Source organism: Parasteatoda tepidariorum, chromosome 9, assembly GCF_043381705.1.
Source record: "Parasteatoda tepidariorum isolate YZ-2023 chromosome 9, CAS_Ptep_4.0, whole genome shotgun sequence".
NCBI classification, from domain to species: domain Eukaryota; kingdom Metazoa; phylum Arthropoda; class Arachnida; order Araneae; family Theridiidae; genus Parasteatoda; species Parasteatoda tepidariorum.
Genome location: NC_092212.1, coordinates 22362790 through 22384483, shown reverse-complemented (window position 1 = coordinate 22384483; position 21694 = coordinate 22362790). Strand labels below are relative to the sequence as shown.

The window sequence follows — 21694 nt, the reverse complement described above, 5'->3', positions numbered from 1 at the left end:
AGAAATCGAAAACATCTAACTTTATAGTTTACGCTAACCCGAGTAGGAAAGTGAAAGCCTTTCGCTATACGAATGTAAATGGGTATTCTTAACACGTACAAAAAAATTTCCTCAAGCATCATACGTTTCTTTTCAATATCAATCATATTTAAAGGAAGCCTTTCATATTTAAAGGAAACTTGGCTTTCATTACTTCAGGTTGAGGTATGTAATAATTGTCACTTCTTCTTCAATTGTGCATAAATTTGCAAATCACAGATGGACATTTGTGATTTGCAAATTTATGACACATGGCTTTATCTAAATATTTAAATTTTTATGCTCTTTTTATGACTGATTATTTCAGTTATCGTTGTATATAGTTTTAAGTTGCTCTAAAAATTGTTTTTAGCTTACTTCAGAGCAGTATTTTTCTTACGCGAAATTTTTGTGAATTTTAAAATTAACTAGATCAGCATTTCGCAAACTTATGACTTCTGTGTACCCTTTCTGAATTTTTCGTAACGCTGTGTACCACTAATAAAAAAATATTATGTATTTTTTACTATAAAAAAATTTCACAAAAGTTAAAAATCACAACTGACTGTTGACACCACTAATTATTAACTTTTAACTCTGCAAAAAATAGCCAATAGAAAAATACGTAATTGTAATTTTCATGACTAGCTTTGATTTTAAATGAAATTTTTTGAAATTTTCGTTTGTTGCAAGATGTTTCGCATAGGAACCCGTACCCCCACTGAACTGTTACCGTACCCCTGGGGGTATTATTGTACTTAATTTACTATGTACTTAATGTACTAATGTACTACGTACTAATGTACTAATGTACTATGTACTTAATGTACATTAGGAAAAAAATATGGTCAAAATTACCAGAATATACCGTGTTTTGAAACAATATACCTTGAAAATTTACCGAACAATTTACCATCTTTCTGGCTCTATGGGAAAACCAAAACACTCTATGGGTTTTAACAAGACATTTGATAAGTATTTATTTAATGAAAAAATTCATAAGTCTTATTGATTGGATTTATGTAGGTTTAATCTTTTTGAGAATGTTCTTTTTAATGGTTTAGATTTTTATAAACAAATTATTCGAATTCCACAAGGTAATTCCTTTTCTGGTGCTTTTGCTAATATATTTTTGAATTTTTTTGAAGCTAAATTTCTTGAGTATAATGAATTTAATGCTTTTAGATATATTGAGGATTTGATTTTGTTTAATTGTGATAATTTTAATTTTATTTGTAGTATCTATTCTAAAAATTTTGTTTTGAAGAAAACTAATGAGAATTGCTTAAATGTTGAATATTTAGATTTTAAAATTGATATTGCTGATAAAATAATTAAAATTGGTGTTTTTGACAAACGAAAAGCTTTTAAATTTTAAGTTATTTTTTTCTGAAACTTTAATACTAATCTGTGTAATAAAATTTTTAAAAATTTAGTATTTTCACAATTGGTTAGGATTAAAAATATTTGCAATAACGTTGAAAGTTTTCAGGAGGCTGTGAATAATTTTTTGAGTAATTTGAGTAATAATGATTTTCCTTTTAACTTTTGTAATGTTAATTTTTTGATTGAGAAAATTATTGAAGAATACTAGATTTTTATTTCTTTTAACAGGGCGCAATTCAAGTCTTATCTGAGCAGCCCCAGTTAAGCATTATATTAATTTATTACGTAATCTTTTCTTTTACTTCTCTTCTTTTTTTTCATTATGTGCATTTTAATAGAGGGCGTTGTTTTCTTTTGTTTCAAGTGTTTCTTTTGCATTTAGTTTGTTTGTGAAATCGCTGTTTGACAGGTTTAATATGAGTTTTTATTTTCTCAAGATTTTGTTTGAATTTCTTTCTTGAATTGGTTTTATGTATTTCATGTATTTGTTCCTGGACTTACGTAAAACCTTCGGGGTACTGAGAGAGTTAATTTTGGCATTTAATTAGGCCTCTCTCTCATTAGAAAAGGTTTTGTTTTATGGCTTTCGAGGCCGGTACCCCCTGAAGACGTCGGCTTCAGTGGTCATATTTTCATTTTTATTTTCTTCGTTTTCTTTATTGCTATATTTATTCCTCCTTTTGAAAATTCTGCTGCTTTTAAGCGCGTTTCTTTCAAAGATAGTTTTGTCAATTTAGAATGAAATATTTTGTATTCTTTTACTATTAATCGGTTAAACTTACTTTTCAGTTTTGTATTCATTTCTAAGTGCAAGGTAAAAAGAACTATATTTTTGAAAACCAGAGTTTCCGGTAAACCGTTACCATGAGAATAGAAAATTACCAAACAAATAGTTTAACTACCGAATATGTTGGTTTTTAACACCTAAGTTATGGTTTCTCTTTTCAGAAATGTCATCACCATAGAGTAAGGTAATTTTATAAGAATTCGTCTCTCCGAGTAGAATTTGCATTTAAAAAGCTTACGCATATATTCTGTTATGAATGAGAAATTAAAAATGATTAGAAAAAAAGAAATACAAATAGAAATCAAGTAATATTTCTAATTCCTAAATATTAATTTCTTCCTTAGGTTTCATCGATATCCTTCTTCACTGATAAGCATTTCTTTTTTTTTCCTTAAAACTGCATTATTTCTGCTTTTAATAATTTTTTTGTTAGTTTAACGCCTTTCAGAATACCAAATAATAAAATATAAAGCTTGCTTTGTTTACTTTCCATACGAAAAATGTTATAGATTTTTTTTATTAATTTTTGTGTTATTTAAAAATATTGAACGACGAAATAAAACCTCGTCATAAAGACATTCTATCTAAAAAATATATATTTCTTTTTATTTCATTTTTTTGTTTTTATTAACACCTTTAAGAATACCGAATAGCTGTGTTACACTTATCAATTTTATACTTTAATGTGCTGTACTCTTATTTAAATATTCATGTTTGAAGCTCATTGTAAAATATGCAGTTTAAATATTTTGTGCTCCGATATTTTTTAAATGATTTTTTAGGATTATAAACATTTCATTTCGCTTTTCTTTGACTTATATTTTTTGCCCTCCAAATAACTGTAAAGTTTACTGTAAGGAACAATTTTAACATTTACGGTTTTGAAACAGTTTACAACTAGTATGGCTAAAAAACTGTAGAAATGAAATTTAACTGAACTTTGGTGATAGGCTTACAGTTAGCAATGGGCATTAGAATTAGGTTGTAGCTGAGTTGTGCTTAATCGGATGAAAAATGGAATGTGGTTCAATTAGCTTATTTTGTTGTTTCCCCTATCGTAAGAGATGGGAAATACTAGACTCGTATTAAGCAGATTTTTGCTGCTGCCATCTATGAGTGAATGAGATAATTATATTCTAATTATTTAGGGTCACAAATTGGGAAGTGCGGAACACTAGAAACTCTTCATGTGATGAAAGGAATGAAATATTGAGGTGTCAATGCTGGGATACGAATCCCTGTTCAGTCGGTCATGAGATTGACAGATTAGCCCTCTCAGTTATAATATATACCTAGCTGCAAGAAACTAAGTAAATTCATTGGCTGAGCTTAGCTGATGCAATAAAATTCTGGTTATCTAACAGTATTAGGTGAAAGCAGTTAATAAACGGTTTTTCTCACAGTTAACGGTTAGAATACCATCTTATTTATGGTTTTTGACTGTAATGTTTGAATATATTAAAACAAAAACTAAATAAATCATTATTTAACCATTTATTCTGAGAAATTTCTAACAGTGTAAATGTATTTTGGATAGTGTTTTACAGCTCCATTTAAACTTTTGCACTCTGATAAATTAATAATAACCTTTTTTCCCTGTATTTTAATCACAATACCCTTTTATATTACTTATATACTTAACTTACTTTACGTAATACAAGCATACCCCGATAATTTAAATACACTTACACTACCCTCTCCCCAGAAAAAAAACGATGAAAATGTTTGTTCAAATTAAAAAAAGAAACAAATAAATGAAGCTTAATACGTATTGAATTTATTTTATCAATAAACAACATCGATAATTCATCAATTATGATTTTAATGTATATTCCTAAATATGCAAAACAAAACAAACTACTTAGCATTAACATCACATATTCCAAAACATTTCAACAAAAAAATTTTAAATTGCATATCATTACAACGGTAAGTGCTATTTAGATTGAATAATTTGATAAGAAATCCTATAATTTAAAAACTATTATGCCCTCACTCTTATGTTGTTAAGCTTGTTACTAGTTTATCACACTTTGTAATCTTATAGTTCAATGGATATTCTTTGATGATTTGTTTTGCTTCAAATTAATCATCAATTTGTCAAAAATCTCGATAAAAATGAATTCTTCAAATACTCCCAACAATATCGGACTACATCTAATAGAGGTAATTATTGTCTATTAGTATACGAATGGGCAACCAAGCGTTGTAAATCTCCCAAATTATAACAATATTTCTATATGGTTTAGAAAACGTGCCTGTGATGTTATCATGGAATAATATAATTATGGTAAAATTTAAATGAATCGATGGCATTTTTGTAATATTTAAAAAATAGGCTAGATATATAGATAAAAGGTTTAATATTGATTGTGAAGATGTGGACAATTCTACGTTTTAAGGGGGTAAATTAACATTTATATGATATATTCTTGCATATTATAAACATTTCTAACGTTACATATCGTTACATTTCTGACATATTAATATGTATTCTAAACACAAAGTAGTAAATTTTGTCTTGATTTTGAAATATTGATTTATATCTTTTGAATATTATGTGCATAAATTATATTGCACGCATTCAATATACAGATGCTATATTTGATATGTAAGGGAAACAAGTCAAAATTAAATTTGATTTAATTTCAACCCTTTGATTACGGTGCACCATTCGTACCATTGCATGTGGTCCATATGTTGTACCAGCCGTAAACAAAAGGACAAAATTAAATATCAAACACTTAAAGACCATTTCAGTATTAAAAATCATTGGGGCATTTACAATTTACCTTGCTAATGCAAGGTTGGAGACAAAGGGCAAGCCAGGGCTTACTTTATAATTGTTATTAAGTGAACACGATAGGTATGTTCATCCACAAGGATTAAGATAAATCATTTTTCTGCAGTTTGTTAGAACCTTGGGCAGATATCTGGTTACGATAACGGTAACATTCGCTCCTCTCCTGTCACATCAGCTCTTCTTGAGGATATAGACTCTTTTTTTCATTCATATAAATGTCAAATCTTTAGCTAACAATATGATTTTCTCACCAACCCATCATGACGCTAGGAGTTTGCATTGATTGGCCTCTCTCGGTTACCGAGGATTTTCTAGCTTTATTTTTCACCGTTATTTTATTTTCCATTTTTTTCGTTTTCAAACCTATTTTTTTAAACTTAATAACGTCTGGTGAGTCTTTGAAATGGGCGCGTACGTTTGAGTGTTTGAAGCACGTCAACGTTTTCTAATATGTCTCCAATTTGTATAATTATGAATTTTCGAAACGATTTGCATTGTCAAGATGATATAGCTAAGCCCTAATTCTTTTTATTTACATTTTGCTTTTTTAAAAACTGGGTTTTTTTTTATTTTCAATGTAACTAGACGTCTTTTTTTAAAACGTCATGTTCTAATCCACTCAACTCTGATCTCTTACTTAATCGAAGGATGTGACTTTCAAATTAGAGTAAACTTCAGTGAATTTGGCAAGTATTGTCCTTTGTTTTCATTGCTTTCTTCTATCAAATTCATTTGTGCTGGTGGTTGCTGAATTACTCTTAAGAAATTAATGACGACTACTTTGATGCTATGCATTTGTTAAGATACAATGGATCATTGTTATATCTGATATCTATGATCAAAACTACTCTCTCAGCAATTATGCTTATGTTTTGCTTTTCAACTTTGGCATGGACAGTTGAATCAAATCCCATTGGTGCTATTCCATGAGACTTTGACAAGCAATTCTTTATGTGATGTTGCTACGTCACACGTGTAATTTTAAAAAAGGTGAAATACGAGGTATTCAAATGGAAGGCAAGCGCCTAAAAGTTTTAAAAAATGAAAGCGATGTTTCTCTCATACGGTAGCTTCTCAACTGACGCCAAGAAGGCACGCGGAAAGGAGCAAAGCAGTACTCGGTTAAAGTTAAGGTGTGAATAATCGATATGAACGATATGAAAAAATCAATTGATCAATTTAATTGTAGTAGAAGGCTATTGTGGCTAAAAGAACGAAAACTAAAAAAACTATTGAGGAGTAGAATATCGATGCACGTGTGACTAAATGAACGAAAACTGTTGAGGAGTAGAATATCGACGCACGTGTGACTAAATGAGCGAAAACTGAAAAAACTATTGAGGAGTAGAATATCGACGCACGTGTGATGTAGCGAAATCACACCTTACTTGAAGCAGAAGGTTGTAGTATCAATTCTGTTGCGTATCTGTCCACAATATTGTCGGAGCATTGTATTTTTAATTGATTTGCAGCTCTTCAAAAATTTTGCTTAGTTTAAATGTTATCCAAGCTCGTATAATTTAAATAAATTACAGCTCAGTGTGCTAAATGACAGATCCTGTAAACGTTCTCAAAAAATCTCCTTGAGGTATAACGCACGTTTATTTGCAAGCACTGGTAGAAATTTTAGAAAAAAGTGAGCTTTGTCAGTCAATTCTGTTTGACATTGTTGTTGTCAGTCAATTCTGTTAACCAATTTTTCAAAGAGTGAGAAATACAGTATTAGCATTTGTAAAAATTGCATATTTTGAAATTAATTATTAAGTAGCAGTTAGAAAGCAATTAAAATATATTTTCCAATATTGCTAGATTCATTTTCAGATGTTCAAACAATGTAATTATTATAATGAATTTAAAGCAAAAATATATAATGACTGTATATAATGAATTAAAGTTTATATACGGTTCCGTATAACAAAAAATAATAAAAGCATAATAAATGCATGGATGAATACTGTACTGCATGGTAATGACATTTATGGTGAAAAAAAGTATAATTCAGAATAAGAAAAAACTCAAAATATGCGGTATTTAAAACTTTCATTTGGTTATTTTTCCGTTAATATGGCAAGATTTTACCGGGAATTTTAGTTTTCAAATATGTTATTCTTATTGTCACTCATTTAGTTAAAAATACAAAACAAGAAAAGTAATTTTAACCAAATAAATGGTTTTGGTTAAATTTACTTTTCAGTTTAAAATACAAATGATCATGTTCTGAGATCTCATGACAAAATTACCATACATTATTAAACCATATTTTTTTCATAATTTTACCAAGGAGCTTTGATGAAATTTCCGAGTTTTTTGGTGTTACCATAGAGACAGAAACATGTTAAGTTTTATCATATTCTGACTATACTTTTTTTCTCAAAGTATGAATATGGGTAAAGAATAAGACTTTACCAAACTTTACAAAATATAACACAAACACAAATTTTTGCATAAAATTTCAATAGGTACAACTAGAAATATGTTTTAAAATAAGAGAAAATGTATATGAAGATAGATAACTTGTTTTGTTTATGTTTTTTTAAAGATGAGCATTTATCCTAAATGCTTTCAAGCATTATGCCGATATTCGGAAAATATTTATGAGTTCAAAACAATGCTGACCGTAAATTTTAAAAATTAGCAAGACTAAATTACTTTAATTTTAAGCATTTAATTTCTCGTAAACAATAATTTTCCGAATAATTCTATTGTAAAAGAAAAATAAACTGTAACATTTAAAAGGAAAGTCTAAATTTTTCGTAAAATGCGTGTAAAAAGGTAATTTCGAAATTATTCTTGACACAAAAAATAGACTTGACCTTCAGTGTAAGTTTCACAATAATGAGTAGAAATCATATTGTTCCAAATATAATTATTTGATTTCTTCCTTTCCTTAAGTAAAAAATTCGCATAATTTAAATAAACCAACGTTAAAGCATCGTTGCGTATCATTTGCATCTTTTTAATATGGTTGAAGGTCTTATCCGTGTTTATATAGTTTAAGGTTGCAGTAAAAGGAAACTAAATATATTTAAACTGGCTAAAGATATGATTTGTCTTTAAACGTTTTTGTACATTATGTGATTATGTTTTTAAAATAAACTGTAAAAATCTTTTATTCAAATCTAATGAGACGAAACAAATTACTAACATTTATATCGTAATTCATCTTTAATGGCATTTGTGCGATAGCTTAAGTAAGCTGTTTTTTAATTTATAAACATTTATTGACATTTACATAATGATCCTTATTTAATCATGTTTGCTATATAAATTAAGAATTATATAGCAATTATAATCTTTAAAATGATGTGAAAAATTGCATAATTTACAATTCAAAGTTCTTTCGACTATTATTAAATAAAAAAATGAATAATTATTTTAACTAGTTGTTTTGCATAGCAATTGTGTACGCAATTATTAGGATTGCACATAATTATAAGGATCGTTTAATATCTTAACGATGATAGACGATCCTTATAATTGCGTACAATTTTTCGATTTACTTAAATAAAGTTTAGTTATGACGAAATACGCAAAAAATATTTTAACATTTAGCGGTCCTAACTTTGGACTGCCCTCCTGCCCAAACTGCAGGAACAATATTTCCTACAATGTGACTACCCCCTATATTTTGAGGTTAAGAAATACATTTCGGTCGAATAAAACATAAGTTTATTCAGAGAAAGTACGTTTTGGTATCTAATTTTATAACTTAAAATATCGTCTACGTTGATTAATTAGCATATTTAAAATAACTTCCTCAAATCATTTAGATTGTGTCCTAAAACGTGAAGATCCGATCATTAAATCAAAAGTTATTGAGGGTGGTCAGTTTATTTTCTTCGCGCACTGAAGATTTAAGTATTTTTTCGTGTAAAATGTATCAGGGCTCGAAAAAACTCAGAAATTTTACCCGTCCTTCTTTGAAACTAACCCGTAGCTTCTAAATAAATGAATATATAATTTTCTCTTATTTATTGCAAACATTTATATAAATTGCACAATGAATTAGTAGTTACTAGGATTACAAATACTAGAATTACAATATACAGTAATCAAAGAAATACTAGGTTACTAATAGTAACCTAGTATTTCATTTATAAAATAATTTAAATGACCAAGGTCAATTTATCCGAGGGTACTGCGTTTTTTAAATGAATCAAATATGACGCTTACCAGTTCCACAATCAAGCCAATGATTTACAGAGGTTTCGGCACAGAAATCTGAAAGGGGCTTTCCATTTAGGTAGATGTTCATAATTGCGTTTAACGCTTCTTGTTTAAGACCAGTACGTGATGTGTTTTTTTGTAAGTTCATTGCTGAAAAGCTCCTTTCAACCGCTGCAGTACTCCCAGGCAGAGAAAACATCAATTCCACCATGCGCAGTATGCTGCTGTATTTCGAGATTAGAGGGTCATTTTAGAAGTGAGGCGCTAGACTCTTGTAAGATAATAAAAATTGAAAATGTATCACGAACAAACGGGAAAATGGCCGTCCGCGCGGAAGTCGGATTCGAAAAATCCGTTGTCCACGGGGAATTTTTGACCGCCGAGGACTGGCGTACTTCGAACCCTGAAATGTATATTAATGTAGCCAATTTTTCTTTCGGTAGAGTTCATTGACATCTACATCATAATCTTTTTTTAATGGCAATTACAATGCAAATTATTTCTGAAGTTAGGTTGTTTATGTTTCATAAAAAATTATTAATATTTTCAATCTACAATTAAGGATATTTTTGAAAAACAAACAAACAATGTTAATTACAAAATGTATAGAATCATAGTTCCATTCCATATAATGGCCTGAATCCCAACTACCATCAGATTGGTGGGTTACTACTTGTCTTGGAAGTAAAGGTAGTCGGTGCGCAATGCTGATCACATAGTTCTCTTTGTGCCCTTTAGTCCCAAAATTGTGAAGACTTGAACTCCATAACACCCTTACCGATAAAACTGGACTGTTGTGGGAACGCTTTATACTTAATTTGTCAATCTTTTTTTTTCATAAAAAATCTGCATCGTAAGGCTTTTAACAACTTTTTCGATAGAAATTATTTCTTTATTTAATTAGTTTCTATTTAGTATTTTTGTTTTAAAATTTAACTTTCCAAAAAATGGACATTAATTAAAAAAATTGACAAATATATAACAAAAATAAATAAATACTATGTTTTTTGGTTACTTCATTTTATGCAATAAAATAAATTATGGTGTTAAAAACGAACTAACAAAAAATATTGACTCCCTTTTCGAACCAATAATTTTTTATGTAAATGTTTATCTTAATAATTAGTTTCGCAAATTCTTACTTGATAACAGCACAATTAACAGTAGCATCTCATTGCCGGCACAAAAATGATAATGTTTTTCCTTTAAAATGCTCTTCTAAGAAATCTGAAAATGTGGCTTATCATTATATTATGCCAAGCACTTTTTATGAGCGCTTTTTAATTTATTTTTAAGTTTAGAAACTTCACGAAGAATTTGATAATCTCGTTTAACTCTAAAGCATTGAGTATCTCTGGATATATAATAAAATATTTAAATCCTCTAAGTAAAAACTATGGGACTATATGAAATCAAACGTATTTCTAATAAAAGAAATTATTCTAGTCAAAAATTTAAAGCAGTGTAGTTTCAAAGCTTCAAATACTAAAAATTAATCACATTAAAAATAAATAGCTGGAATTTATTATCGTGTCATATTATTATTATTATATTATTATTATTACTATTATTATTATTCATTTTATATTATTATTTTTATTATTATTATTATTAATATTATTATTCATTTTACATTATTATTATTATTGTTATTATTATTATTATTAATTTTATATTATTATTATTATTAATTTTATATTATTATTATAATTAATTTTATATTATTATTATTATATTATTATTATTATTATTATACACTCTGTAAAAATTTAGTTTTCAAATGACACAATAGTTAACTGGAAATTTTTCTTATACCTCAATGTATGCTAAGTCAATGACATGGTTGAAAGCATTTGCTTTATATTTTTAATTCATAATTTATTCACACAAAAAAGTATTTGTGTATAATATGAATACTATCAACAGAAAACTTTACCTCTTCATTCCATATTAAAATGTCAATTTAAAAAGTGGATTCATTTTCTACAAACAATGTATCATTTCAACAATGAGTCATTTTTACGTTAGTTAAAAAAATCAGCGGCATTTAAACTGATTGTTTATGAAGAAAAAAAAACTCAGATTTTTCAAAAATTAAAATCTTTATACCAGAGTTTTCCTGCACGACATTTCGATTTCGAGGTTAAGGCGGAAAAAGGCGAGAAGAATAGTAATAACTCGTCTCTATGACAAAAAAAATTTATTTCCTGATCCGACTTGCTTATGAACGACCACTGGCTCTCTTGAGTCCACTAGGAGGAAAAAGACAACTCTGCACGTGTTTGCATAAACGCGAGAAAAATGAAAGTTTCTTGTCGGCTGGTTAGATCGCTATAATCACCGGAACTAGTCGGCAAGAAATATTAATATTTATTTCTGAAGATTTGGAATGATATTTGGCGAAAAGAAAAAAGGTAATTTATGTTGATCAGATTCTTTTTTCTGATTTATTTTAAAGTGTTGTATCATTTTTTTACTCATATGGAATTATTTCTTCCTGAGTCACTTAAAAAAGAAAAGAATAATGTTTCTTTGTTACTAAATAGACAGGTTAATTTGAGCAGTTGTCCTATTTTATCATGTATATCTAAAGATAATGTATGGCAATATTGATTTCATTCTAATTTAATGTTTTTATGTAATGAATTTCTTCCTGAATTTATTTTTGAAAAAAATCCATAAAAACGTTTTATCTTTAAGGAAAGCAGTATATTGTAATGTTTGGCATTCTAAATGTAAGAGTTAAGGAGAGAACAAAAAAATTATTATTTTCGCTGATTTTTTAAACAAAGAAAAGATAATTTTTTCTTCTCCCAAACAAAAGACGAATTTTTGTATTTTCCAAATTTTAAAAAGTATTTTAAGCACCAATTTTCCTTTATTTTCATCACAATTTTCAAACTTTTTGCCGAAACCGTCATTTTTCTACATTTTCTATTTCACCCTAACTCTGCATTTTATAGATGTTTTTAGTTTTTGCAAAACTTCGATATTGACTTGTTCATAATTTTTGAATCATTTTGATCCGATTTCATTGATTTAATGGTGATTATTTTGTTTTTTGTATCCGATAGTTTAAACAAATTATTTTGAATTAAAATTTTAATTCCTTTTTTTGGTGAGCAGGGGTCCTAAAATTATTAATTTAAAGTAATTATTTTAAAAATTTATAAAGCATTTTTTAATAAAGAACAAATTTGAGCTTAAAACTACAAATTTTTCATGTCACGCTAACTGCTCTACAACAAATTGTAAAGCATAAATTTTAAAATGATTTTCTTTACTATATCAATGATATGATTACTTGTGTTTTGAACTAAAATCACTTTTAAAACAAACAACGAAATAGAGCTAAATATATTGTTTATCTAGAATTTTTAAAGAAAACTTAGACTTAGTAAAGCTTGATAAAAGGAAAAAATTGAAACTTGCACTTTAGCTTTTAGTTTTAAAACATTGCTAACATTATACAAAATCTACATACAAAATTTCAAAGAATTCCATAATAAACTTTTTGTGTAATGTAGCGTAACGAAATTTTCTCAAAATCAACGTTCTTAAGAAAATGCGTTTAAAATGCAGGAAAATTCTGACTGCAAAAAATTAATAAATCGAAAATTAATTTCTGAAAATGAATTTTATTTTTTGTAAAAAATAATTTATTCAAATAAATGAGAGTTGAAATATTTAAAGTAAAACAAAAACATTTTAGTTTCGTTTTTCGAGAGTTTACTTCTGGTTTCGGTTTCGTCTATCAGCATGCTGAACTGCAATTTCCTTTTTTATAAAATCGAAGATGAAAATTTTAAAGACTTTTGGAAAGATAATCAAATAAAGTTTAAAGATGGATAATATTAAAATAAATTCCAATTTTCTTCGAAATTACAGATTTTCACCTGTCGGATTATAACGATTCTTTAAAAAAACATTCTGCATAATAATGAAAACCCGAATTCTGGTTCTCTAATGTATTTAAACTCTGTGTGTTGTAATTTTTTCTTTTACTTCGATATAATGTTCTGAATTTATTGAGTGCCGCCATTTTTCTTTATTTTCTAATCTAAGTTAAATCAGTTATACATTGAATCAGTACGTTAAATTATTTCACTTCTTGTACAATTCCGAAGTTAACTTGATCATTTGTGAATTACTTTTTGCTATTTGGTTCAATATTATAACAAATATTTTTGACAAAAAGTCATAACTGTAAAGTATTAAAAATTCTATACACTGTTTTAAGTCCTTTTTTTGACATTATTTTCTGACTTTTCGTAAATTACGTTCTTTTTCTATATTTTTTACCTACTCTGAATCTGTAATTTTTGGTTATTTTAAGATTTTGGTCATTGAAATTACTTTAATAACAACTTTTGAGCTGTTTTTAATTGGACTGCATTTTTGCCAAGAACTTTATTGAATAATATTAAAATTAAAATAGAGATAAATTTAAAAACTAATGTATTCATTGTTTTCTTACTAGAAAGATAATTCTTCGAAGTTTATATTCAGCAATTTATTAAAATATTATTACATTGCATTGATAATTCTTTAGCATGGAATATTATCAATGAATTATTGTTAATTTATTATTGATGCAACGAGAATGGTACATTAACAATTTATTCTCTATTATCACTTCTAATTAAGCGTCAAAGAGGGCAGAAATTACAACTATTAAATTTTAAAATATTAACGAACGACGCCTAGTTCAAACAGTCATTAAAGTATAGGGGGACCGGAAAAAAATGACGTTTCGGTGCATTTAATATTTGTTATCAAGATTTTATATTCAATCAATAATGTATTCATACTCGTTGAATCCATATTTAATCAATAATGTATTCATCATTTCTAATTTTCAATGCCGGATCGAAAATGAATCGAAATGGATAAAAAAGAAATGAATTGGTGAAAAGAACTAAATGTCAGGACTAGCGAATATTTAATGCGAAGAAACGACATTATTTTATTGTCTCCCTAATATGTTGATTGAGTTAAATGGCTTATAATCGTGTCTTTGTTGTTATTATTTCCATTCTGTCAGTTTAATTTATTTAAATAGTTTAAATTAATAATCACTTTCTTGTTGCACAGAATTATCAGTATTCAGCAATTATCAATATAAAATCAGAAATTTTAAGTTGGTTCTAACAGTTCTTAAATAATTTTATAGGTCTTAGATTTCTTTATAACACAGAACCTATAAAATTATGTTTCCATATATTTAATAATCACATTTTATGTAATATTGAACTAAATGTTTAGGAATAATCAATATTTGCTTGAGAAAACAAAACTTATAGTGATGTCTAAGCTGAAGTTTATCTGTCCACTTGCAATCCAGTGATTAATAAGTACAGATAACAACCAATATGAATACATTTCTATTGTGATGTAAATATGAATCAACCAATATCAATGGCGCAAACGATAATTCATTGGTTTATTCTACTTAGTAATGTAACTCAGCAACATCACTTTGACATCTCTATATCTAGCATGTTAATGCACTTCAAATCAATCTTACATTTAAAGCATGGTAATAGTTATAAATAAAAATTATTAAATTAATCATGTTGCATATTTCGTCCATTATTAATAAATTTATTCTTTATTTACAGTTGTGAAATCTAAATAACAATTGAAAGGAATTGGTAGCAATGTCTATAGACAACTCAACTCAACTTGTTCACGAAGTTTGTTTTCCGAATAAGAACTATGTTCCGATCCCAGGAAACAAAAAGGACAGAAAGTATGATAAAAAAGAAGATCACTTGCCATATTACATGGGTTTCTTGAATGATGAGCTAAAAGAAATGGCCGAGAAAGAGCTTAAAGAAACTGATGACCGTAAAGAAGCTTGCCTTAAGAAGTTTCGAAAACTAATTACAGGTAAGATTCAGACGCACTAGTTTCAACTAACAATAGTCCAAACCTTAAATTATTAGCAATTTCAACATACACTGTTAGAATTTTCTCAGATAAAATGGTTAAATAAAAATTTATTTAGTTATTATTGAACCATATTGAGACAAAACAGTCAAACAACCATAAATAAAAGGGTATTTAAACTATTAACTGTAAGAATTACCATTTATTAGCTGCTTTCATCGAATACGGCTAAACAACCGGAATTTTATTGAACTCATTAGGCCCAGCTAATGAAGCCACTTAATTCCTTGCAGCTAGGTATATATTATACATATACATATTATATATACATGTAATGCTATACCTTTAAAGGCTAGATAAATGAAGAGACTTAGGCGAATACATTTAAAAAGGCATTTTATTACGTTATATTGAGTATTGAAAACAGTGTTCGTTGGCTCTTTACAATGATGGTTTCCCCCTTGCAGGGATGGTTGGCTTTGGCACAGATTTATCTAGTCAGGAAAATATGAAAAAGACACGCATTTTTGGCTGTCCCGAGATTTTAAAGGGAGGTTCTGAGAGGGAGTGGTTGCAAGAATCTTCTTATCTTCATGAAACGTCATTCAATTGATAAAATTTAGAGATTCTGATTCGCTAAAAGGATAGCGCCGTTCTGGTTCTGGGAAGTTTTTATGACTATCTTAATGTGTACTTCATCGACGAATTATTGCCCATTAACTTCAGAAAATAATCTTTTATCTGGCCTTATCTGGTTCATCTTGACTTTTTATGACTCTTTGTGAGAGACCGACTTCTACATCTTAAACTTGATAAGAAACATATGTTTTAAGCTTACCAGTNACATATTTTTTAAGCTTATCAGTTAATATAGAAAGACTCGCATGAGAAATTCTATATTACATACATATATGTCTATAACTATACATTATTATATATAAATACATATACATATTATACTAGGTACATATTTTAGCCTAGAGTGCTAAGCTGTCAATCTCATGACCGACAGGCCAACGTTGACACCTCAATATTTCCATTCCCTTCAACACATAAAAAGTTTCCAGTGTCATGCATTCCCCAATTTGTGACCCTGGGCTATTAGAATAAGATACTCTCATTCATGCATTGATGGCGATTTCATAAGGCTGCTTAACTCGAAAAAGTCTAGTATTTCCCATCTCTTACAATAGGTGAAACAACCAGATAATGTTTTAAATAACTGTATAGTTTTGTATTTATGGTTTTTAACCATACTAATTGTAAATGGTTTCAAAGCCGTAAAGATAAGAAATGCTCAAACGATAATACATCTAACTGCAAACTTCATATTTTATTGGATGAACAGACTGCTGCCAGCTATTTTACCGTAATTTCAGAATGAAAATTCTAACAGTGTACATGTGAATGCAAAGCCTTTTTTTATTCATTCAAGAACTTTGAATTTTATTTTGATATTCATTCAGTTATTTTTAAAAATATGAATTTCACTTAACTCAAATTATTTAAATTAACTCAAATTATTATAAGGCAAAAAATAATAAAACATTTAATTATATTTCAACAATAAAACTTTTTTCTTAAAAAAATTCCTAAAAATACGCTTTTTTAATTGTGTTAATTGGTATTGTATTGCACATAAAATTTATTATTAAAAAATCAAAAGGCGTATTTAAAACAATGGCCTTGTATAGTTGGATATTAGAAAAGCGAATGGACAAATTAATTAAAATCAAAATCTAATAATCAGTTGAAGTTGATGTATGATGTGCAAAAAACAGGTATGCATACAAAAATTAAAAGTAGTTAAATTAGGTATTTTAAAATAAATTATAACGCGATTTTGATTGACTTCTTTGTAATTTCGCGACAGTGAAAATCTAACAATATTACGTATTAGTTTCCAAATATCCAAATATTAGTTATCCAAAATATTTATTGCGTATTAGTTTTTTTCGTCTTCACAAGTTTTCATATCGAGTCCTAATTATTTTTTTTAGTATCTAAATTATAATTAGTTTAGTAACAATGAGCTTTACCGTCGATTAATCAAGCAAAGGTGAGTTAGAAAAAGTGTGCAATAAAACAGATGTTTATATCTGTTTTTATGTTGAAATTTGCATAATCCCGAGAGCAACTATCAAAAGTTATTAAATACCTCTTTTTCACAACTTAAATTTATAATATTTCTTCATCAATAAATCCGATAGCGGTGTATCGAAAAGCAGTGTCTAATCAAATATGTTTTGATAAAAAAAGATTTTTTTAATTAAAATTTTAAAAAAACCTACGCTACTGACAAAGGTAATGCAGAACCTTCTCTGAAATCGTATGTCATATTATAAACACGGAAATTATTTATCATAGGAAATTAATATATAACTGTATAACTAAGATATTAATAAATATTGCATTGTTTCTAGTCTGATTGTAATTAATATTTCAGTTTAGATAAGTCAGCCCTTACAGAAACTTAAGGTATTTTTGAGGTTGATTTGAGGTTGATTCAAAGTTGATTTCAAAAACAACCTTAAAAAAATCAACCTCCCATGGTGTATAATCAAGGTATATAAAGCTGTTTTATTCACACTTGAGGTTGAAGGAAACCTACTTTAGAGCAACCAGCTAAGGAAGGTTGTTTCTGAAGCGTACGGATTATATTTTCAACACTTCAAGCAAATACGCATGTTTGAGGTGTGAATAATTTCACACGATTTAACTATAACTATTTCCGAGTTATATATAAGGTTGATTTTGTGTGGTGTAAATGAGGTTGAAATTGAGGTTTATTAATGAGTTTATTTTTAGTGCAAAACATAACCTTATTTTTAATCTCAGATGTATGTTTTTGAAATCTGTCAACCTCAAAACAGCCTCAAAAACACCTTATTGTTTTGTAAGAAAGGTAATAATGAAATAAAAATAACATGTAATAAGAAAGATACTAATAAATAATTTTTTTATTGAAATATAAATACCCTTAACAATCAAAAGCTAAACTGTAAAAATTTCTGGATCAAATTACGGTTTAAATACCAGGAGAAAGGGTGCATCATCCGTAAAATACATTTTTACCATAAAATATATGATACCTTCCACCTAAAATATTATGCCGTAATCTTTACATTAATATTTAATTAATTAGAGGTATTCAGCAATTTTACTATAATTATTACTATAAAAATTACAGTATATAAAATTTTTTGTTTAATAACATGTTTCTGTAAAAATGGATATTATGGTAAAAAGTAACGGTACCTTAAGTACTTTTTACCGTAATTTAATCAAGAAAAAATTTTGTAATCCGGATTTTATTGCTGTATTTTGTACAATAATTTCGTTGCTGTAATTTAATCCAGATTTTTTTTGCTGTATTTGTACAGCATTTCAAATACTGAAATTTATATACCGATTAGTAATATCGCAGTTGTAATAAATAAGGCAACAATAATAAAACAGAACTCGATAGGTATGAAAATATAATTTCCTGCGTATAACTGAAAAATTATTCATTCAAAATTTTAAACTTTTGAACTCTAACAATTAGTGTTACAGTCCTATGAAAACAATCAGGCATAAATTCGAAACAGTACATAATAAAACAGGTGCCGATACATAAAAAGCAACGAATAATAAAAGATAATTAGTTCTAAAAATCATAATTATCATTGCCCTATTTGTCTAAGTTCATATTGTAATTAATAACGCCATAAAATTAGATCATTCTTAGTAACGCCTTGATTATTGTAAAACTGCTCCTTCTGGGTGTAGATGTATAAATCTTTTATTTATAAGATTATTTCTTTGTAAGTTAATTAAATCTGTCTTACAACGTACTCTCCTGCACTTGCATATTCATAGAATAAAACTCTTGCAGAAATCTGATGGAATAGAAGAGTTGGTTGGTTGTGATATATCAGTGAATTGGAGTATATTTAGCTTCAAAATTCGTGTGTTGGCAATAGGAAATAAATATTTTGCCAGGCTTTTATTTCTCATCAGCAACCAACTACTTGAAGAAATTTATCTAAATATCCCTAAGATGCTAACTTATTAGAAGAAAACTTCTTTTTAAGTTAATTAAATCTGTTTTACAAAACCGTACTCTTCCAGCACTTGCATATTCATAGAATAAGACTCTTTACAAAAAACTGATGGAATAGAAGAGTTGGTTGTGATATATCAGTGAATTGGAGTATATTTAGCTTTAAAATTCGTGTGTTGGCAATAGGAAATAAATATTTTGCCTAACTTTAATTTCTTGTCAGCAACCAACTACTCGAAGAAATTTATCTAAATATCCCTAGAACTCACTTAAACTGTTTGCGCCAAACCGTTTTCAGTCTCACCATTCAAATTTGCAACCAAAAAACGGTTTACTAAAGTTACTCGTTAAATGCAAAATGCAATTGTAACCTTGTCACTTTTAGACACGAAATCCGCATGCAGCCTTCTTTCACTTCGAGCTCATGGAGATACATTCACTCATTACTTTCCCTTCTTAATATCTCCAAAATTGAAAAAAAATAATTAAAAAAAATACGCAGTATATTAAAATGATTAAATTAAAATCTTTCCATAAAGAAGATCTTCATCATGTTGGATAAATATAATATATTTACTTCATAGAAAAATGCATAGAACATTTTTCTTACAAAATAAATGTACTTTCCAAACCGTTACTCTCTATTTACATTTTTATTTTTTAGTAAAATAATTTTTATTCATGCTCTAACTCAAAATCATTTATCTAAAGATTTGAACGCTATATTCCGTGATAAACATATGAATCATTTTAAAACCTGAAGCTAACACTTGACTTTCTCTTCCATTCTTTGATTTTTTATGCGTATAAAATAAAAATAATAACTTCAACCGTTTGCTTTTTAACTCGACAAAAAATTGAAAACAAAGTAAAAGAAATGAGGCGATGTTACACTTACGGACATTGCCTAAAGAATTAGAATATTGCCTTAAGATCTTCGACAAACACAATTAACATGATTAAGGAAAAAAAGGTTCCTAATTTAAATCACTTGACAAACAGAAAGCGTTTAGGAAAAGGGAGAAAAAATTTTATTAGTTTTAAAAAAAACGCTCGTTTAAGAACAACGCTTTAGAATTAAGTTGCAGTTAACACTTTTTTTTTACTGATTTGAATTTTAGACTCTAGGAGACATAAGATATTTAACTGTTATTTTAAGCGAAAGTTTCTGTTCCTGAATATCAGTTTAACTTATGCTTATTTTGTTGTATATCTTGAACTCGTAATGCAAATTAAAATATTTTTGCACCCTTTTAATGCTAAAATCTGAAGTTTGAACACAATCGGTTAAATAGTTCCTGAGAAAATATTCAAAAAGCATTTTTTTAAGCAAACTAATATTGCCCTAATATTTTACAAATCATAGAAGTTGTTTTACATGAAGGAATGAAATTTATCAGTTAGAGTAGTTCCTAACATCAAACACATACAAACATTGCAATAGTTAAAAAAAACCCTAAAAACCTCTAATGTAGATTTTGTGTGTAAAACTTTTTAATGGTATGTTATTTTATATTATGTTATGTTATTTATTTATTAATTTATATTATTTCTTTATTTTTTTATTTTCTTTTTATTTATTTATTTATTTGTTTGTCCTATTTATTTATTATCTCATTTATTTATTTACTTATTTATTTAATTATTTTATTTATTTATTTATTTTCTTGATTATTACTAATATTTTTTTTTTTTGAAAATTATTCATAAATTTTTAAATCATTCTTTCCTCAGACTTGATTTATGCTTACAAGTTGACGCAATGTTTGTAAATAAAATAATAAAATCATTCCATTTTTTAAACTTAATAAGTTTATATTACCGTATTTTAGATTATAAATAGATATCTAGAATTGAATACTAGTTTAATAGAATATTGGTCGAAACTGGAGTGAAAAAATGCAAATTCATTGAACTAAATGGTAAAAATGGGTAAAAATTGATTTAGAAAAGACCACGTGATGTCACTTTAATGTCATTATCACATCAAACACTTAAAACTCTAAAAAAAACAACCTAGAATTTGAAAGTACTTTCTCTTTTTCTTAAATTAAACTTTTCTTTTCTCCCAGGGTTGATTAATGCTTACAAATCGGCAATATTGTTTGTAAAGCAAATAAATAAAAATCTTTCTTTTCCATTTGTCTAACCAGATGACTTGGTAAGTATACATTGCTGCATCTTTGATGATAGAAAATTGACACCTATAACGTATTATATAAATTTGATTGAAGTGACACCTGCTGAGAGCTTTATAGGAAGTGTATTATGATTTGAAGAATAATTAGAACAAAACATTGCCCTAAGCTATTTGTGAAAGTTGAGTAATTCGTGATTATTATTGTAAGTCTATTTATGCCAATCAGAACTTTAATTTGAAGTATTGTGTTACTGCAAACTTTTCTATGACACAGAATATTGATATATTTTTTATTTATTAAGGTAGGATTCATCTTTGAATATGATGATCTACCTTTTTTACGCTATCTTAAATTTTCGTTTTCAGTTCATTTACTGTTTTCGTTTTGGAATAGTTTTTTCTGAGCACTATCTTTTATTCTATATAAATTTAAAATTGTGATGGTTTTTTTCAATA

At 27.6% G+C, this 21694-nt stretch overlaps 1 protein-coding gene across 3 annotated transcripts in view; it reads left to right on the top strand.

Moving 5' to 3' along the window:
* LOC107440949 (clavesin-2-like) overlaps nucleotides 1-21694 on the top strand; it is a 49633-nt gene that overhangs the window by 6738 nt on the left and 21201 nt on the right. Inside the window, exons 1-2 of one of the 3 annotated variants that reach the window (XM_016054050.3) lie at nucleotides 94-204; nucleotides 14783-15053. In XM_016054050.3, coding sequence (XP_015909536.1) covers nucleotides 14822-15053 — 232 coding nt within the window. In that variant the 5' untranslated portion in view covers nucleotides 94-204; nucleotides 14783-14821. Of the gene's footprint in view, nucleotides 1-93; nucleotides 205-11397; nucleotides 11576-14782; nucleotides 15054-21694 lie in introns of those variants that run through there. The other 2 variants (XM_016054049.4, XM_016054048.4) reach the window with 2 other exon arrangements.